The sequence below is a fragment of the Patella vulgata genome, chromosome 3, assembly GCF_932274485.2.
Source record: "Patella vulgata chromosome 3, xgPatVulg1.2, whole genome shotgun sequence".
Classification (NCBI taxonomy): Eukaryota; Metazoa; Mollusca; class Gastropoda; family Patellidae; genus Patella; species Patella vulgata.
This window is the reverse complement of record NC_065881.2, coordinates 76,464,827-76,484,300: the sequence shown is the minus strand read 5'-3', so window position 1 is coordinate 76,484,300 and position 19,474 is coordinate 76,464,827. Positions and strand designations below refer to the sequence as shown.

General features: G+C 37.5%; 1 protein-coding gene and 1 long non-coding RNA gene across 2 annotated transcripts; both read left to right on the top strand.

Moving 5' to 3' along the window:
- The first annotated feature begins 3,572 nt into the window (after positions 1–3,572).
- Positions 3,573–12,598, top strand: LOC126814992 (uncharacterized). The gene is made up of 5 exons (XR_007677824.1): positions 3,573–3,722; positions 10,291–10,359; positions 10,637–10,700; positions 11,464–11,552; positions 12,437–12,598. It is a non-coding gene; the product is annotated as an uncharacterized LOC126814992 (long non-coding RNA).
- Positions 12,599–13,713: 1,115 nt separating this feature from the next.
- Positions 13,714–18,223, top strand: LOC126815104 (galactocerebrosidase). Its single transcript, XM_050540642.1, has 10 exons — positions 13,714–13,837; positions 14,109–14,226; positions 15,020–15,057; positions 15,201–15,325; positions 15,504–15,643; positions 16,047–16,136; positions 16,669–16,758; positions 17,068–17,209; positions 17,632–17,803; positions 18,037–18,223. The coding sequence occupies exons 1-10, from the start codon at positions 13,722–13,724 to the stop codon at positions 18,221–18,223; spliced, it is 1,218 nt and encodes a 405-aa protein (XP_050396599.1). The 5' UTR covers positions 13,714–13,721.
- Positions 18,224–19,474: the final 1,251 nt, after the last annotated feature.

Below are 19,474 nucleotides of genomic sequence, written 5' to 3'. Positions count from 1 at the left end.
TAGCGAAATACCTGAACGGCCTATTAATTAAACTACAAACAAAATAAGTGTATATGAAAAATACTATAATGATAGTAGAGTCACATACATATTATATATCTCTGTGATCTCTGGGTGGAGACCATTAAATTGAATATATATATATAGATGGTGTCCCGGTGGTTTTGTTGTTAAGATTATGCCTCTTGCCAAGAAGTCATACTTATGTAAGGGTTGGATATATCGAATCTTTAAGCAATATATACGTCAAATTCGGGGACTTGAGAAGCCTGGGGTATATTGATACATATCAAAGGTCAATTAAAGACTGAACAGTCACATTATCCCTTTTATCATTGAACTTTCTGGTTTTCCACCATTTTGAATAATAGATCAAAGGAGATCGACATATTCTCATTATCGATAGTTCTTTGATCACAAACCCATCAGAAAGGTAACTAAATAAATCACTAATGTTGCCATTAGTTAGGGAAAACGTGTACGCATATAGAATTAAATGAGCAAATAGGAGGGGGTAACAGTTGATACCCATAGAAAGACCAATTACTTTCTGAAATATTTCGCCGATATATTCTACAAAGATTTTTAGCTTTCTTGTGATGTCATGTTCTGTCTACTTCTGTTTTGTATCAGTGTGGTTTCTGAACAGAAATGAAATGAAATGGGGTTTAACGTCCTAAAGTTCGACTCATATGATCGAGTATTCAAAAATAGTATCACAGTTCTTTTGAAATGCTTCTTGGATAAGTAGGCCTAGTATGAAATGACGTATTTAGAAGTCTAAAAATTCCTTCAGACCTTTATTATTTTGGGGTAAATTATATCACGTGTATAATATATAAGGTAACCCAGAAAAAAAGTATGCTATTTATAAAGTGGTATAATTCAAAAAGTATTATACCTACATTATGGGAGCCACGGTGGCTAGGTGGTTAAGACGCTGGCTCGCTAGCCTGGAGGTCGGGTGTTCGGTCCCGTCATTGGCCGAGAAAGTTCATCAGGATTTTCCGACGTGGTTTCCCCTTGTCAGTGATGCAGAACGGAGGGCCTGACAAGGACAGCTGTCTAGTCCTTCGGATGACACAAAAAACCGAGGTCCGTGTATACATTGGAATGCACAGAAAAGATCCCTTGGCAGTTGGAATTAGATATAAGGGTAGACGATAGTGCCGCTGCCCGGGCAAAATTTCCCTCATAGCACACTGTATGGCGTATGCCCGTCTTCATTAGCCCAGTATAGGAGCAGAACAGAGGGACGTTAAACCCCATTTCATTTCATTTCACCTATATTATTAACATTTCACATTAACATTAAAAAGAAAGTTTTTATTTCAACTTTTCAACCCTTTTTAAGCATTTCACAATATTGTATATTAATGTATATATCAATACATCCTAATTTATATATATGATATTGTATTCAAGTTCGGTGAATAAATATTTTACAAGAAAAAGAAAACATTTCACATTTTAGGTATATCATTAAGTGTGATGTGGAATCTCAGCCCGGCAAAACTTGATTTTGGGATTCTTTTTTTTTAAAAAAGATGAGCTGTTGAACTGACACTTAGAATGAAGTTGTTAAAGACACATACGGTACATTATGTGAAATGTTAATGATATAGGTATAACGCTTTTTAATTATTCTACTTTAAATTGAGTACACGTTTGTTTCTGGGTCACCTGATATAAATATACCGTGAAAAAGACAAAGCTCTACTTTTCGTTTAGTAGCCAATATATTAAATTATGACACGTGTCATAAAGAAATGCAAATAAACCCACAACGTAATAATCATCAATGTATACAAGGGAGAAACAAAACTCTACTTTTGTTTCGTTGGATTATTTATGTCATAGTTGTTAGCCAATAAAATCCTTTTACATCCTTGCTATGTCACCAATTTCAATACATAAGTAATGTTGAATAGATCTATTTATATAGCTTACTGCTTTATACGCATGTTTGTGAGTAAGGATTACATAGGCGCATTGTGTAGATATAGATATGTTTATGTACATTAATAAATGAATATAAGTAAGATGTCAGCGAAATTGTGACCGGGAATTCCGAGAAAATTTACTCCAGTTTTTTTTTATTTGGTATAACCCATGAATTTACCTACTTTATATATATTGTTTTTTTATTCGTCGGTAGACCCGCCCGTTATCAGTTTAGTGAACTCGAAGCAAAGCGTGTCTACCCCTTTTTTTAGAATACATTCAAGTACTTTTCGGTAGACTTAAACTAATATTTCATGTACTTTTGTATTTAAATGTCGCCAGTGACTTGCAAGTTGCCTTTGGCCCCTGTATTATCCTTTTTCTACTAACTTCTATAATATACTTAACCAAATTATCACTTAACTAAGTTATTAGTATAGGCAGGTGACATACACATGACAGGGTATAGGAACAAGTGGCTGGGTATATTCCTGGATACAAATATCATTTAGTCTTTTTGACTTTTATATATAGAATATCGGTTACCGCTTTCATTTTCGTCATGTTATGGCAGTTACAATTTCTGAGAGAGAGAGAGAGAGAGAGAGAGAGAGAGAGAGAGAGAGAGAGAGGGGGGGGAATAACGCCCACTTGAAACAAACTAGGTCATTTCGGGACTACCACATGGTTAAATTTCATTTCAATATTGCGCATTCAATAATAACGGACGATGCGTAGAAAACCACGAGGTTGGACAGTCGACTCTACGCCTTGTCACGTACAAGCAGGAAATCGACACCACGCCACGAGAGGAACCACGGTGGCTAAGTGAGTAAGACGCTGGCTCGCTACCCTGGCGGTCGCGGGTTCGATCCCTGTTTTGGTTTCCCCTTGTCAATGATGCCGGATGGAAGGCCTGACGAAAAACCGAGCTCCCGTGTATACATTGGCGTGCATGTAAAAGATCCCTTAGCAGTTCGAATTCGATATCAAAGTAGGCCGTAGCGCCGCTGTCCGGGCAAAATTTCCCTCATAGCACACTGTATGGCTCATGCCCGTCTTCAATAGCCCAGTCGGAGCAGAAAAGTAGGACGTTAAACCCCATTTCATTTCCACGCCATGGGACTCAATGACAGGGCTGTATGATCTATAAATGCCGACGCGTTAAATCATTCTGCCAGCGATGAGCCAACCCAACCCACCAATGTGAAACTTTCAAAAATACAGCTTGATTAATAGCCTTTTTGTCTCACCGAAATTCTACAAATACTACAGTGTATATCTTTCAAATTTTTAATTGGATGCGTCCAACGAAGATACGTACATTGATTCAATTGTTACACAAGGCTGATATTTGTTGTGGTCAAAGTGTGGATAATAATAGGTTCGGGGGATCCATTATAAACAAGGAATTTTGAAGATTTATCAGTATAACGTGCCATTCGAAATTTTGTCAACAGATTTGTGCTGATTTAGCACGAATTATTTGATAAGACATGTGATCTTGGCTATTTCCATCTACTTTATCTTATCTTGCGATTTATATGCTTTAAATCTATTAATGAATCTAAAAGTTCAAATTATTGCAGTTGTTGACACCCTGGAACTAATCGACGGCAATGTTTCTCAATTGTTACATTGGATTCGGCTTGCTTTTATTGTACATCGTCTCCAGTTCAACTCTAACTTTAGAACAACGTGATGTCCGGGTCTATTCTGTTGATGATAATCTTGGTTATGGTAGACGGTTCGATGGAATTGGTGGTATAAGTGGAACTGTAAGTAGCCCTAAATAAGTAGCCTGTCAGACCCATCTTTATACTTCCTTTAGAGGCATTGACTCTCAATCCCATTAACAATGTAGTTCGTGAAACTGCTGTGGCTCAGTGGGTAGAAGTTGGTTCGCTAGACTAGCGGTCAGGGTTCGATCCAGGCTTTGGACTAGAAAGTTTGCACGGCTTTTCCTGCGTAGTTTCTTCTTGTTAGTGGTGTAATATATCTTGTCTGGTACCCCTGTGTTTATTACTGACCCCACTGTTATCCAATCACATATCAGTATTATACAGCTTCCGGTTTACTTCGTATTTATAACATATAACGTTACATGGTGTCAGAAGTGGTCCTTCCTGATGTTTGAAGAAGAGTCCACACATTTCTGCACAGTTTCAGAACAATTGACCTAAAACCTGGCCACGAACCTTAAAATAAGGTAGCTAGCGAAAGTCAAGTGCTTCGGTGATACTCTACTTTCACTAACCCTAACACGAATTAGGTGTGAAAATTGACGTCTTGCTGAACTTTCTGTGTAGTTTAGAAAATATATATACACAATACAAAAATGGCAGAAAACAACATACAAACCAACACTCCTGCTATGCACTGGAAGGCCAAAGACCTAAGAAATGGGTGGAAACGTTTCAGGAAACACTGTGATTTCACGTTCAAGGGTCCGTTAGCATCGAAGTCAAAGCTAGAAAGAATAAACTACCTTATGACTTACTACGGTGATAAAGGATAAAGATAGAGAAATTTACAATACTTTAACCTGGGCTCCTGCCACAGAAGATGGTCCGGCAGAAAATGACACCCTTTACGGTGTCTGTAACATATATGCAGAACCGAAACGAAATGAAATCAGGGCTTTGGCCCTTTTTAACAAAAGAAGGAAACTAGATGAAGAGGAATTTAATAATTTCGTCACAGAACTACGTTTTCTTGTGGCAGAATGTGGCTACGTTGATCCAGATCGCCAGTTACTGGATGGTATTGTTCTGCGTTCCTGGCCAGCCATTTGTGAGAAATGTCTTGTACTTGTAGTCAGTGCTGCAGAATTGACTTTAGCTCGAGCTATTCAAATTCGTCAGCTGTATGAAACCTCAAAAGCTGACATGAAAACCATCATAGATGAAGACCCCCAAAGTCAGTTATGTCTATCAACACAGGAAAGAAGAAATCAGACATAAGATGTTATGAAGAAAAACAGAAAATCCAAATGAAATAAAAGGACCTTTGAAGGTAGAGAACCTGAAAGATGTGGAAAATGTTGTTACCACCCGTCACACAAATCGTGTCCAGCCGTAGGCAATACCTTTGGTAATTGTCACAAGACTGGTCACTTCGCGACGGTCTGCAGAACAATTCCTATAGGAGACACAATCAGGTTAAACTAGTAGAGGTCTCTGATAGCGAAGATGAAGAATTTCTACACACAATAACCGAAGTAAATGATGGTATCGTTAATTCAGACGAATGCTGGAAACACATTATTGTTATCAAAAGCAAAAGGTTCAAATTGACACTGGTTGATCTAGGCCAATATTACCTTATATGACATTTTATAAAATGAACATTAAAGCCCCACTCACCCCAATTAATAAAAAGTGTTCATCTTATACTGGTCATTGTTGAAAGATGTGCCACACTACCAACAAAGATAAAACATTAAATGTAGAATACACAGTATTCCACACAGATAAAGACATATTACTCTCTTGGTGTTATAGAAAGAGTGTATACTATAGTCGAGATAGATTAATATCCTGAACCCAAGAGACTACAGGGACTCTACAGACAGGAATATACAGTCTTGACATAGATCTTTCAGTTCAACAAGTTGTTCGTAGTCCAAGGCGACAACCCAAGGCCTTAATTGGCAGCTAAGATAGAAGATAAACTCACTGAACACTGAAGTCAAGTATTCTGGTCATATTATTAGCAAAGATGGTGTTAAACCAGACCCAGACAAGGTTAAGGCCCTGATAGAAATGCCTATACCTAAGAGCAAGCAAGGAGGATGTCCGGCGATTCCTTGGTTATGATACAATATTTAGCAAAATTCATACCTGGATTGAGCGAAATAGATGCTCCCTTAAGAGATATTGTAAAAAAAGAATACAGATTTATATTGAGAAAAGCCTCAACAACTCAAGGATCTGTGTTTAAGTGCTCAAGTTTTAGCCAAATCTGATGTCTCGAAGCCTATTTCTATCAAATATGACAGCAGCAGCAGCTACACACTAGGTGGAGTATAACTTCAAGGAGGAAGACCGATCGCTTATACTTTCAGAACTCTAACAGACACAGTGAAGAGATACGCACAGATAAAAAAGGAGACTCTTGCGATCGTTCACTCTTGCAAGAAATTCCATTATTATATATTTGGTAAAGCTGTATTAGTAGAAAGTGATCACAAACCCCGTCAAGCTATATTCTCAAACCTGTTGTTATCAGCACCAATGAGATTACGGTATATATGATAAATAAACTAAAATCATACTTATGGAAAACAACTACCGATTTATTTAGGCGACGTTTCGAATTCCCACTTAAAGAATAGTGTATATGATGTTACGACTACAACCACACAATCTAACAGTATCATACAAACCTGGAAAACAAATTCCAATTGGTGATACCTTAAGCCGAGCCAATTTACCTGTAACTGAACCTGATATTCAACCAATACTCATAAATATGGTGGATTATATCCCAGTCTCTAATCAAATATACGCTGAATTCCAACAACGTACATCTGAAGAACTTAATGAACTTAACTCAGTCATCATGCATGGATGGCCTGATACACGCCGGGCAACCCCTAATTTAATACGAGAACGCTGGACTGTGAGAGAAAGGCTTTCATTTTCGAATGGTATATAATTTATATATATTCCTCGTGATTTTCTGGCTTGGTTTCCCCATGTGAGTGGTACAGTTTTCTGAAAAGGAAAGTCCTCCCTCTGCACCTCTGAACAAGAGGAAACCACGATAAAAATCTAGAGGTGCTTTCTCAATCAACAATAGGGATTGCATCTCAGATCTCCTGAGCCACTGTGACTTCCAAGGCAAGGATGAGCAATCAAGCAAAACCACAGATTATGAATCTTGTGCAGAAATTCGTTGCAAAAAGGAAAAAGAATATGATATGAATAACTAATTAAGCAGTGGAAATATTCAACGTAAATTGCTTTGTCTAGATGACACGCTGTCTATATTTGGAAATAAATAGAATATCAATATGTATCAATATTTAAACATAATCAAAGGGGTAAGATAGTGCATTAATATCTGACATATAGAATACATGTATACTATCTTATAGTAACGATCGTTATTCTAATCTAAGTAAACAAATGCTGCAATTGGGGCCTTCTAATCACTGACAATAACCAACAAGAATTTTTGTCAATGGTGACCTAAGTATTGTGAACAAAAATGACTGATATGCATCTATACATCATATTCAAAATAATTTGACTGATATGCATATTCTATACGTCATATCCAAAATAATTTGACATCAAAACCTCTAACAAAATGGTGGATTATTGCGATTTTAATAAATTGGTGTGATACTGACAAAAGGGTAACTATAGTTTACGGTCAATAAACTATTTATAAAACCCACAGCGGCAAGAAGAGATGTCATGTAATTGATGTAAAGATAAAACGTTCAATTGAATGAAATGAAATGAAATGGGGTTTAACGTCCTACTGTTCTGCTCTTATGCTGGGCTAATGAAGACGGGCATACGCCATACAGTGTGCTATGAGGGAAATTTTGCCCGGGCAGCGGCACTGTCGCCTACTCTTATATCGAATTCCAACTGCCAAGGGATCTTTTACGTGCATTCCAATGTATTCACGGGACCTCGGTTTTTCGTCTCATCCGAAGGACTAGACGTACAGCTGTCCTTGCAATTGAATGAAAATAAAGGAAGATAAAAATGGAGGTTGTAAGAGCTGATGCATGTCTCCATAAATCATCTATTTTCAACAATGTATATGATACAATCAAAGACCAGGGCCTCGAAAAGTAATTAAGTTACCGACATGAAGCAATACATGACAAATCTATGCTACTTAGCATATCCCAAAATGGTTAAGTTTGGATAAATAATAATGGATATATTTCAAAATAAAAACTGCTTACTTGAATTAATTTGGTGCACTGTGGTAATTAGACAGTTATACGTGACAGTTTACATTTCAATTATCCATAATTATAAAATCAATCAAAATTGGATATAATGTAACGCTCTTGTGGGTGATTAGCACCACATCCAGGTACAGAAAGATTACAGAATTTAAAGATAAAATATTACCAAATACTAGGCGTGCTGCAAAACTGACAAAAAATCGAAAGTTTAAATAATTTATAAATTTCTGTCTGTGCCAGTTCTTCTCGGCTATAGATGGGGAGATTGTAATAAATGGGTTTGAATCAAGGTTTTCGCTAAGACTGCTGCTGGGGGGTTTTATTATGTTTTGGTCTATGACAATACTCTTGACGGACGCTTAATTTGAACTGTTGTCCCTTTGTTGTTAGATTTCCATTTAGGTAGATTATCGATTTAGTGGGCTAATACACATTGTTATCGATCAGTATGTCAGTGATTGAACATCTGTGCACCTATGCACATGAAATATATAGGTCATATTATTTACAGAAACTGGCATTATATTCAAGACAATATTTTATTTTAAAATTGAAAGGGGTTAAGGAACAGACATTATATTATGGCCTATATGACCTCTCTCCTAAATGCAGAATGAATATGGATATTATACAGAAAAACTAAATCTAGATGAATAAACCCAAAAAACCCAATAAATTAGATACTTAATCAACAACTTACGTCGTGGCTACACAGCGGCGCCATGCAGTACGCTTTTTGATTATGACATTTAAGACATACAGGTCACAATACTATGGAATACAATTATTGCTTGATAATGACTAGAGAAACCTAGTCGAAACTTCGCTCATTAATAAGCAATAATTGTATTCCATAGAATAGACATATGCATATCACTAATATTGAAACAACTGATCAGATTTTAAGATGTTTCATTGTTCGTTCTTAAAACCTTTTGCTATTAACGATCTACAGCTGTAAGGACGCAGTAAGGACGCCATCCCAGTCTGAGGGGGGTATAATGCCCCCGTCAGACCGTGTTGTCGTCTTTGCTGCGTTGCTGCGACCGTGCGGCGACCAGAAAATGCACAAGGACGCCGTCAAACTTGAACACAACGCGAGATAATGTCCCAAAAAATTACAAACTTGACAAAGGTCGCGTTCTCACAGCTTTCCAGGTCAGATCGCAGAACCTTGGCAACCATGGAGACCACAACACGATATATTTCGTGACACCACGCTTTTACCACGCTTATGGCGATCTTGACGCGCTCTGAGATCATTTTCCGCCACCTCGGTCTGACGGGGGTATAAGCCTTATAAGGTGTATAGATAACAAATACCCGTATGTTCCTCCCAACCTCATATACCGAGTATACGAACTTTAATAACAGTTTTGTTGTTGTTGTGTATTTCATATTAATGGAGAAATAGCATTTTTTAAGCCATTCCATCTCTCCCCAGAATGACTAAACAAAATAAAAGAAAGCAACCTTAATCCTCTATGCGAGAGGTTTCGTCACTCCCGGACGGGGTGCCCTCTACGAGGTCCAAAAAAAAGAAGACCACAATAAAACCATGACAAAAGTTAAACCACTCCCACCAGTTAAACCAACAGTCCAACCAGTAAAGAACGCAGTCCCCAAAAGTAAGCCACCACCCACAATCCCAAACAGTAAACCAGTAACTAAGCCTATCCCATGACTAATATCATCACTAAAAGGAGACGGGAAGGAGAATCCGCATCTCCATCATAACCAGAATACCCAGCAACACCCATCGAAAATAGATTTATATTCACATATCCGCAAAACACCAGGCACAAAGGGGAAATCTAGCCACACACAGCGAGAGAGAGAGAGAGAGAGGGGGGGATAAGACATTCTTTGCGATATTACTTCGGTGGAAGCGGACGTAAAATTCCCTATTTAACAACAACATCCTCGCCATCTTTACATCTACAAATGTATGTTATAGTCTAATCCATTGAACAGTTGCGGCACCTTTCTAATTGTTACATCTCCATAATAAAGATCACGTCGATTGAATAGTTGCGGTACCTTTCTAAATGTTACATCGCGATAATAGATATCAAGTCGATTGAACAGTTGCGGCATCTTTCTAATGGTTACATCTCGATAATAGAGGTCAAGTGGATTGAACAGCTGTGCTATCTATCTAATTGTTACATCTCGATAATAAAGATCAAAATTAGTCATTGGTATTAGTCTATTATATATTCTATCCAAAATACGTCAGAGATTCTTTTTATTTTTATTTGTGGTGAGGTGCATTGAGTATAGAATGAGCCTTGTAAGTAGTTTCTGAAAAACCTAATAATTCAACATTACTACAATTATTTATGGGATACGGCAAGATTAGTTTTATGGTTTATTTAATACGAATATTATGTACATCTTTTTTTCAGGCGACTTCTAAACTTCTTCGAAATTACCCAGATCAACAAAGAAATGAAATCCTCGATTTCCTTTTCAAGGTTTAGTAAATTTTGGCATTTTTCTTGGTTAATACAAAGATGCTTAAGGATTATAAAAGATATTCATATTGCTTTTATTTTGAAAAAAATGATAATGCCTTACGATATTTTACATTATTTTGATCTATTTCATTAAACCTGAATATCCAAACTGTTGTGGTTTCAAGGACAGGGTATTGTTATGTTGGATTTTAGACTCAGAACATACAGTTTGGCCCATCGTGAAGGTTTTTAATCTAAATCATAGGCAAAATACTTTACTGATCTGTGATTTCAGCCCAATTTTGGTGCCTCGATAAAGATTCTGAAAGTTGAAGTAGGGGCCGATGCTGACACGACTGGTGGGTATTCCATTAGCGAATCATATATCTTTATTATGCAACAAAAATGTACACCATAATTTTCATTGGATCTCGTAATAGAACAAAAAATGCAATTACCATTCCTATGCCTTCTATTTAATTGACATTGTATCAATTGTATCATATTCGACTGTGGATTATAGGTTTACATTTGTTAGGGAAAAATGGGAGTGTCACTTCTCAGGTATTATAAAAGCTACCAGAAAATAGATATCTTTGTGCTGTGACTTATATCGCAGTTGTTGTTTCTTGTAAATTATTTCAGTTAATACTTGGGCAATAAATTTGGAAATTGAGTTGAATTTACCAGAAGATAAACATTTTTTGGGGACTACGGTCGTTAAAGCAGCAACTTTCTTCTCGTGTAAATAAAACCACAATTATATTCAAAACGGTAGAAAGTCTACCATATAAGTTCCTACGCCTAAGTCGCACTAATAAAAATACCTAAGATTACAACAGTCGTTTTTATATTTGGCGATTTGGGCCCTTTAACACTGTAGTAATTGGGGGGAGTATTAGGGCGGTCTGGGCCCTTTAATATTCTAGCAGTTTGTTTTATTTTAAGCTTTGTAAGACCTTTAACCTATTATTGGCTCAATAAAGCCATAATATGTTTCTTTTCAAAGACTCGCTCTCGTTGAACAGTTCCAAGAGATGACTGAGGTGGGATATGCGAGTGACAAATACCAAAGATTGAGTAGAAAGTTTTTGTGTAAATGTTTCAATTGTAATATTTTAGTTGGAACTGAATCATCTCACATGCATTATCCATGGGATGAAAATTATAACCGTGGTTACGAATGGTGGATGATGTCCGAAGCTAAAAAGGTGAGTTTGGGATTTTGATGGTGAAGAAAAAAGATTGATATCGTATGTTGAATTATTCTCTAAAACTTATTGAGGTTTGAAAATCCTGTTTCATAATTCATAACATACTATTGCTACAGTTGCCAAATGTATGGCGCTATTTGTCATTTCTTTATACATTACTTAGGCACAGTAAATCCTCTCTTTATTTGCGTGACAAGGAGTAGGGTCGCCTGTCCAACCTCGTGGGTTTTCTCCGGGTCCTCCAGCGGGTTCCTCCCACTGCTAAAGACCCCTACGCGCAAGCGAATTAATGAAATAAAATTAAACCATATGTTAGTCCCGAAATGACCTAGTTTGTGTCGAGTGGAACGTTAAACTCTCTCTCTCTCTCTCTCTCTTTATTTGCGTCATAATCACATTTTGAAGTTTAGTAACAAATGAAATGAAATGGGGTTTAACGTCCTACTGTTCTGCTCCTATACTGGGCAAATGAAGACGGGCATACGCCATACAGTGTGCTATGAGGGAAATTTTGCCCCGACAGCGGCACTATCGCCTACTCTTATATCGAATTCCAACTGCCAGGGGATCTTTTACGTGCATTCCAATATATACACGGGACTCGGTTTTTCGTCTCATCCGAAGGACTAAACAGCTGTCCTTGTCAGGCCGTCCGTTCTGCACCACTGACAAGGGGAAACCACGTCGGAAAATCCAGATGAACTTTCTCGGCCAATGCAGGGATCGAACACCCGACCTCCAGGCTAGCGAGCCAGCGTCTTAACCAACTAGCCACCGTGGCCCCCAAGTTGGTAAATATTTTGATCATTTCGGTTTGTCATTCAAGCACCACGAATCAACGATCTCTCCTTTACATTACTCTATTATACTTTCTGTTTCAGAGAAATCCCAATATCAAGTTGTATGGTTTACCATGGGGTTATCCAGGATGGCTACGGGATGCCCAAGGAACACCATGGGGATTTCCTGAACGCACTGCCACTTATATGGTGAAATGGATCCGAGGAGCTAAACTGTACCATAACCTGGACATTGATTATATTGGTGTACGTTTCAAGTTCAGAACAGAGTATTATATTTTTTAAATTTAGAAAACAAACCTTCAAGCTTATTTTGGACATGAAGTTATTGTAACAACGATATGAATCATGAATTAGAATCCAAAGTAAAGTTTTAGTTTACTTATTAATCAAATGACTATACAATTCGGCATGATAAAAAAGACTTTTGCACCAAAACTTACGGCCAACAACAAATTATTTATTCATGTTTTGGGAGCCAGGATGATAAGTGGGTTAGATCCCTGCATCGGAATTTTCCGACGTGGTTCGTCTTGCCAGTGGTGCAGGACAGAGGCCCTGACAAGGACAGCTGTCTAGTCGTTCGGATGAGACGAAAACCCGAGGTCCCGTGTTTACATTGACGTGCAATAAAAGAACCCCTGGCAGTTGGAATTCGGTATAAGTGTAGGCCATAGTACCGCTACCCGGGTAAAATTTCCCTCAGAGCACACTGTATATGGCGTATGCCCTCCTTCATTAGCCCAGTCGGAGCAGAATTGTATAGGACGTTAAACTCCATTTCATTTCATTTAATTTAGTTTATCCATTTTCTATTTTTCTAAATTTTGGTTATGGTGTATAGCTATGGAATGAACGACCTTACAGTATTGATTACATCAAGGTATGTCCAGATTTTTTAGATTTCTACAAATCGCAAATGATATTTATCTTCATTTGGATTTTTTTCCTACTGAACACTAAAATTAAAGATCCCCCTATGTATTACTTCGGTTACTAGTAGCTATATGGTTGAATGGCAACAGTGTTTATAGAATATTTATCATTGAATACTAGCTAAGTACCTTCTAGCACACCTTTATGCCATTGTATGCAAGATTCGGGTGATTACATGCATCCTACATGTGTCAAAATTCAACGTTTGTCACCGTGGTCCCCAAAAAGCCACTGTCTAATCATAGTCCTCAATTGAAATCGAATCGCCGTTTTTCACACAAAAATGCTCTTAAGCCTGTAACTCTGACGTGTTTATTTGTATGGCTTGAATTAATAAGGAGGGTCTCCTTAATCTGTCTGTCCCTTAATCTACCCCTATCTACAGCCGATGTTTCATCTTTGCTTTGTCCATTAACAGATTTTTCGTAGTATGTTAGATGCAGCTGGTTTTAATAACACCATGATTCTTGGTTCTGATAATCACTGGGATATAGCAGACGATATTTTAAAGGATCCTGATTTAGCAAAGGCAGTTTCTGTTATCGGGTGAGTTATTTGCTCTGTAGTTAAATAGGTTTGCTTCCATGGAAATGTTGGGGTAAGGTACGTAGGCATACAAACTTGAGATAGACATGCGTGTTCCTGTCCTGCTTTAGTCCACGAGTCGTGTGGTAGATAGGCCAGGCAATTCAAATCCAGATCTCAATTCCTCAGAAAATGTCCAGGAGTCATGGCGTGGCAGATAGGCCAAGCAATTCCAATCCAGATCACTATGCTTCAGGAAATGTAAATTTTACTTTTGTTTAATTTCTACCAGAGCTCATTTTCCCGGAACCTTTAGCACCGATTCTGCAGTGAAAACTAACAAAACGTTGTGGGCGTCCGCTGATTATAGTACCTTTAACGATGAAGTTGGTGGCGGCTGCTGGGCTAGGGTAAGTATATAAGATCGCTTTAAGTGGTCTAGAATAGTAGATGCGGAATACTAAATGCTGGATAGATGTGTAGGTGGAATAAAACCTGCCAGAAGTAGTGACTTATTTGTGGAATAAAGCTGATCTGATTAAAATTAGATCATAGTGTTCTTTAGATGCTAGTTTAGCATACGTAGCAGTCGGAGATAGGATGCGGTGTGGGTTTAAACTGTTCAGATGCTAGATTATGGTTGTGGATTTAATGGTTTGGAATGAAACTATTCAGATGCTAGATAGAGTTGTTGATTAAATGTTTGGGACTGAAACTGCTGAAATGCTTGGTTATGGTCATGTAATACAACAGTCCCGATGCAAGAGTGGTTATAGCATTTCAGTTGCTAGATTAGGGTTGTTTAATTGGTCAGATGGTAGGTTATGGCTGTGTATTAAATAATTGGGAATGAAACATTCCAGATGCTAGATAGAGTTGATAAACTATTTGGGACTGAAACTGCTCAGATGCTTGGTTATGGTCATGTAATGCGTAAAACAGTCCCGATGCAAAAGTGGTTATAGCATTTCAGTTGCTAGACTAGGGTGGTTTAAACTTTTCACTAGATTGACTAAAACATGTCAGTTTCTAGACTAGAGTGGCTAAAACATTTCAGATACATATGCTAGACTAAAAGATTTCAGACACTAGACTAGGTTGGCTAAAGCATTGCATTTGCTAGATTAGGTTAAGTACTCCAGTTGTTAGGGTGGGTAAAATACTTCATATGCATATCAATATATTGAATTATTTATATTGTAGATTTTAAACCAGAATTATGTTAATGGTTTGATGACAGCGTGAGTATTATATGTTCCAAAACAGTACCTCTTTCAGCATTTAGAAAGTTATTCTATACAAGTTATAATACATCCTAAGAAAAAAAAACGCTTCGTTCATGTCAAATGTAGATTAATTTTCATTTTTATCTTGTTTGATTTAGGACCGTCTCATGGAATCTTATAGCCAGTTATTATTTTCCCCTCCCCTTCTATGAGCAGGGGTTAATGACCGCCATGGAACCCTGGAGCGGACATTATGAAGTCAAATCACCAATCTGGATAACTGGTTAGTTTAATGTATGTGTAAAATTGAGAATTTCACAGTTTCTTCAAGGATCACAACAACAGAAAATCATTGTTTTGATATGTCATATTTATTTGTCATATTTTCAACGCATTGGGCTGCTACAACGTTATCAGAATTTAAAGGTAGTATTACCTGGTTGTTTTTCCTTTTTCTTCAGCTCACACAACCCAATTTACTGATATTGGCTGGGACTACCTTCATCATGATCATGGAGTGGGTTTGCTTGACAACGGTGGTAGTTACGTAGCTCTCACATCTCCAGACAGAAAACAGCTAACTATTGTCATTGAAACTATGGTAAATATGTGTAGATTTTATATTTAGAGGGGGGGGGGGGGCGGGTAACGTCCACTCGACACAAACTAGGTTATTTCGGGGCTAACATGTGGTTCAATATTATTTCAATAATTCTCTTGCCGTTGGAGTAAACCGGAGGACCCGCAGAAAACCCACGAGGTTGGACAGGCGACCCTACTCCTTGTCACGTACAAACCTTGTGATGCAGCGCGCACGCGATGACCATTCGGCCACCCTCCCCGCCCTCCCACTTAGATTAAATGACAGTTCATCCAGTAATGTAAACAAAAGTATAATATGAGAAATCTGCTGAAATATTTCTAATTTCTGGAATTAAATGAAATTAAACCTGTTGCATCACCAACATTAGAGCGTTTTACCGGACTTGTATTTTATATTTCAGACCCATGATCATTCTATCTGTATCAGACCTGGTCTACCTAGTTACCAAGTTAGACCACAGTCTTTTAGTTTTCAACTTAATGGATCATACGTAAGTAGGAGGGTGTGGGCATCAATCGACACTTGTATATTGTCCTTTGTCAAGTAACATTTCTCTCGTATTCAGATTCCTTATTTCTTAGGTCGGTAGTATACCTTGTTGCTTTAGTTTATGCACAGATTTACCGCGTGACAGTCTCACCAATTCATCAACAAACAATGTAAATTCTAGACTAAAATGTGCCAGCAAATGGAAAGAGAGGACCCCTAACTACTGGAGAACTTTTACATCTTGTGGGGTTCCCAAGCCTACCAAACTCACACAGGTATTCTCTTTGAGACCATCCCTGAACATTAACATCTTTTGGGGACCCACATCCTACCATACACACAGGCATTCTCTATGAGACCATTCCTGCCCGATGGGTAAAAGCCATAAGGTTTCTCTGGATTCTTTTGTTTCATCCCACTGCTGGGCTGATTGGACGTTCACCCCACTACCGCTACTATCACACACTTCTTTCTCTCTTATTTTGGAAAATAATTGTTTGTGTCCTGAACTAAACCTTCCAATTCCTTTCCAGGCAAATATCAAACAATTAAACGTATGGCACAGTAAACCAGGATTTTACTTGAAAAATTCGACTTTCTTCATAAAAGAAACACCACTACAGGTAACTGTAATTTTAATGCATTCAATAGTGGGAAATATCTGAATATGAAATAGAGTTTACCGTGCTATGTTTTTGCACCAATTGAGCTAATGAAGACCAGCATTCGGAATGCAGTGTGCTTTGGGGTAAATTATGCACGGACAGTGGCGTTTCCGTTAACCAACTGCCGGGATATATTACGTGGTGTTTTCGCCGAAAATATCGCCATGTTTTAAATTTGATAAAATAAATTGTACTGGGTATGTGGGTTTTTTTTTAAAAAATTATTTTAATACAAAGAACCCCTACAAATGTCTTAATATCTTTAAGGTGGTTAATGGTATGGTATCATTGGATGTTGGTGTTGATGAAGTCATCACTTTAACAACTGTTGATACTGGAGTGAAAGGGTCTTACCCAGAATCGCCAATTTCTAAATCATTCCCACTTCCTTATACTGAAGACTTTGAAGGTACATTATCAGCGTTTATTCCAATTTGTAATTTTTTAAAATAATTCTTATCAAAAGCGCACCTTAATCCTAAGTATAACCCTGACGGATTCGCGCAAAAACCAACAAAAATTTGGCTCCAAACCTTTTGATATGCCATAATCAAGTTTTGAATTGTTTATTTGGGGTAGTCTTGTGGGATATGTGTGCTTTGAATTTTTGACGAAAAGTCGGCTTATTTACTCATTTAAGTTCAAATTTCGGCTTAATGGGTGTTGACAGAGGATCGGAAAATTGCTATGTCTGGCTTTATCTATAAACGAAATATTTACAAAAAAGACATAGGCCTATTATAGTCATCCTACAAAAGGTATACAATTGTTTTACCAAGATCGAAGAGGTCTAGTCTTTTTAAGCATATACAGGTTTGGCTGCTTTTTCAGGTTATGATATTAATGGAGATGCGTATAATTTAGCTCAGCAGACCGGCGCATTTGAAGTAGTTGATCATAATGGTAATAAAGTTCTACAGCAGATGGTTCTATCACAACCAGTTATTAACTGTGGTGTAGATTCTTTTAATACATCCCTTAATCTAGTTGGCAGCTACGACTGGTAAGTAGTATCCTATTATCATTCCTAATACTGTCTTGGCAACAGATTCAGATATGGAGAGATTTGATACTATTGGTAGTAATGCTTCAATCCGGCTTAATGATCATTACGTCGAGATGATCGTGATTTTTAAAATAAGAAAAATCTTTAACTGAAGATGAATTCAAATTTAGTGACATCTATGGTGTACTGTCAGACCTATTAGATAATAACCATATTTGTGAAATTTTTAGGACAGATATATCAATAAGTATAGACGTATTGGTGTCAGGAGTAAACACAACAGATGGTGTTTATGTTGGTGCCAGAATTAATCTGGGAGGTTGTAGAGCGCCTAAGGCACTAGGACTGTATTTCTACTTATATCCTAAAGAAGGACGGTTTTCTGTTTTCGAAGGATTCGGTAAGTTTTCATTTTAAAATCATTATGGTTGCATTTCTTGGGTCTGCTTAAGGTGATTTTGGATTTTGTTAATCTTTAGAACAGATTATCCAGGCCTGAGACTGCCTGATTTCTTCCCCAGATGCCTTATTACTTCTATATAAAGTCAGGTGTGTGTGTTTGTGGGGGGGGGGGGGCTATAAAGATTAGCATTTATTTAATTGTTAAACTTTAGAACAGACTGTCAAGGTCCGACACAGTCTATGCTTCCTTTTTTCTCCAGATGCAAGCGTTTCTGTGAAACTCTTGTGGGTAGGGGTGTCACGTTTAGTGTTGCCAGATTAAAACGGATTGATAAGGAAAAATAAAAATACTTTTTGCGATATTCACTGCTTATTTTTATATAGTAAGTCCAAGGGTAATCCTATTTTGACTATACTTTCGCAGGATGTGTGTCGAATTTTGTTTTGTCGAAATAATTTTAGAATTTTAACATTATATGTTTTAGTGCATAAAAGAAAAATTGCCGGTGGGGAAATTGATCCTGTATCACAAGATACGTTTACTAACATGAAACTGACTGTTAAGGTAAGAAGTACAAGAATTGTTAGTTTATGAGGGTACGGTATCATTCTACTCAATGCCACACACTACATCTACGCCAAGGCCACGATTTCCATTATTGGTAACAATATCAGATCGCATCATCCGATATTACACTAGATGACAATTATTCTAACTGTTGATAAACACTTCATTACAAAATAATAGCCATTATTTCTTGCGGCTCATCATCGTGTTGAGCCACGGTGGCTCGGCGAGTATTACGCCCGCTCAGTAAATGTGTGGTCGCTTTGGGGTGTTTCAGCATGGCTTTTCCTTGGTCATGCAGAAAGAGCGTTAAATCCATTTTCAGTTTAGTCGTTCCTGACCTTCCCTTAAATTCTTCATACTGCATATGAACTCCAGAAGTATTAATTCAGATTAGAAAAATTGTAATTATTGTTAAGATACAGAATGTTAAGGCGTCATTCCGAATAGAGGTAGCCGCCTAGGTTAAGCTTTGGTTGGTCGTTATGTCCGTAATTATAGTTCGGTAAACCGATTCTGTGTTACTGGGGACCATTAACATTTTTTTTTTTTTACAGAATGACCTAGCTACTGGTTATCTGAATAACAAGACATTGTTTGTTGTGAGGTTTCCTGATGAGATTGTTAATGGTTTTGTGGGTTTTGGTACACGTCCATACGGATTGGCTAAATTTGACAATTTAAAAATAGAAGCTGTT

What these genes read in the sequence shown, in the direction of transcription:
- LOC126815104 (XM_050540642.1), top strand. Translation starts at nt 13,722, where the DNA reads ATGTTAGATGCAGCTGGTTTTAATAACACCATGATTCTTGGTTCTGAT. An exon ending in ATCACCAATCTGGATAACTG is followed by an intron (nt 15,326 to 15,503) that starts GTTAGTTTAATG and finishes CTTTTTCTTCAG; the next exon opens with CTCACACAACCCAATTTACT. An exon ending in TAAAAGAAACACCACTACAG is followed by an intron (nt 16,759 to 17,067) that starts GTAACTGTAATT and finishes AATATCTTTAAG; the next exon opens with GTGGTTAATGGTATGGTATC.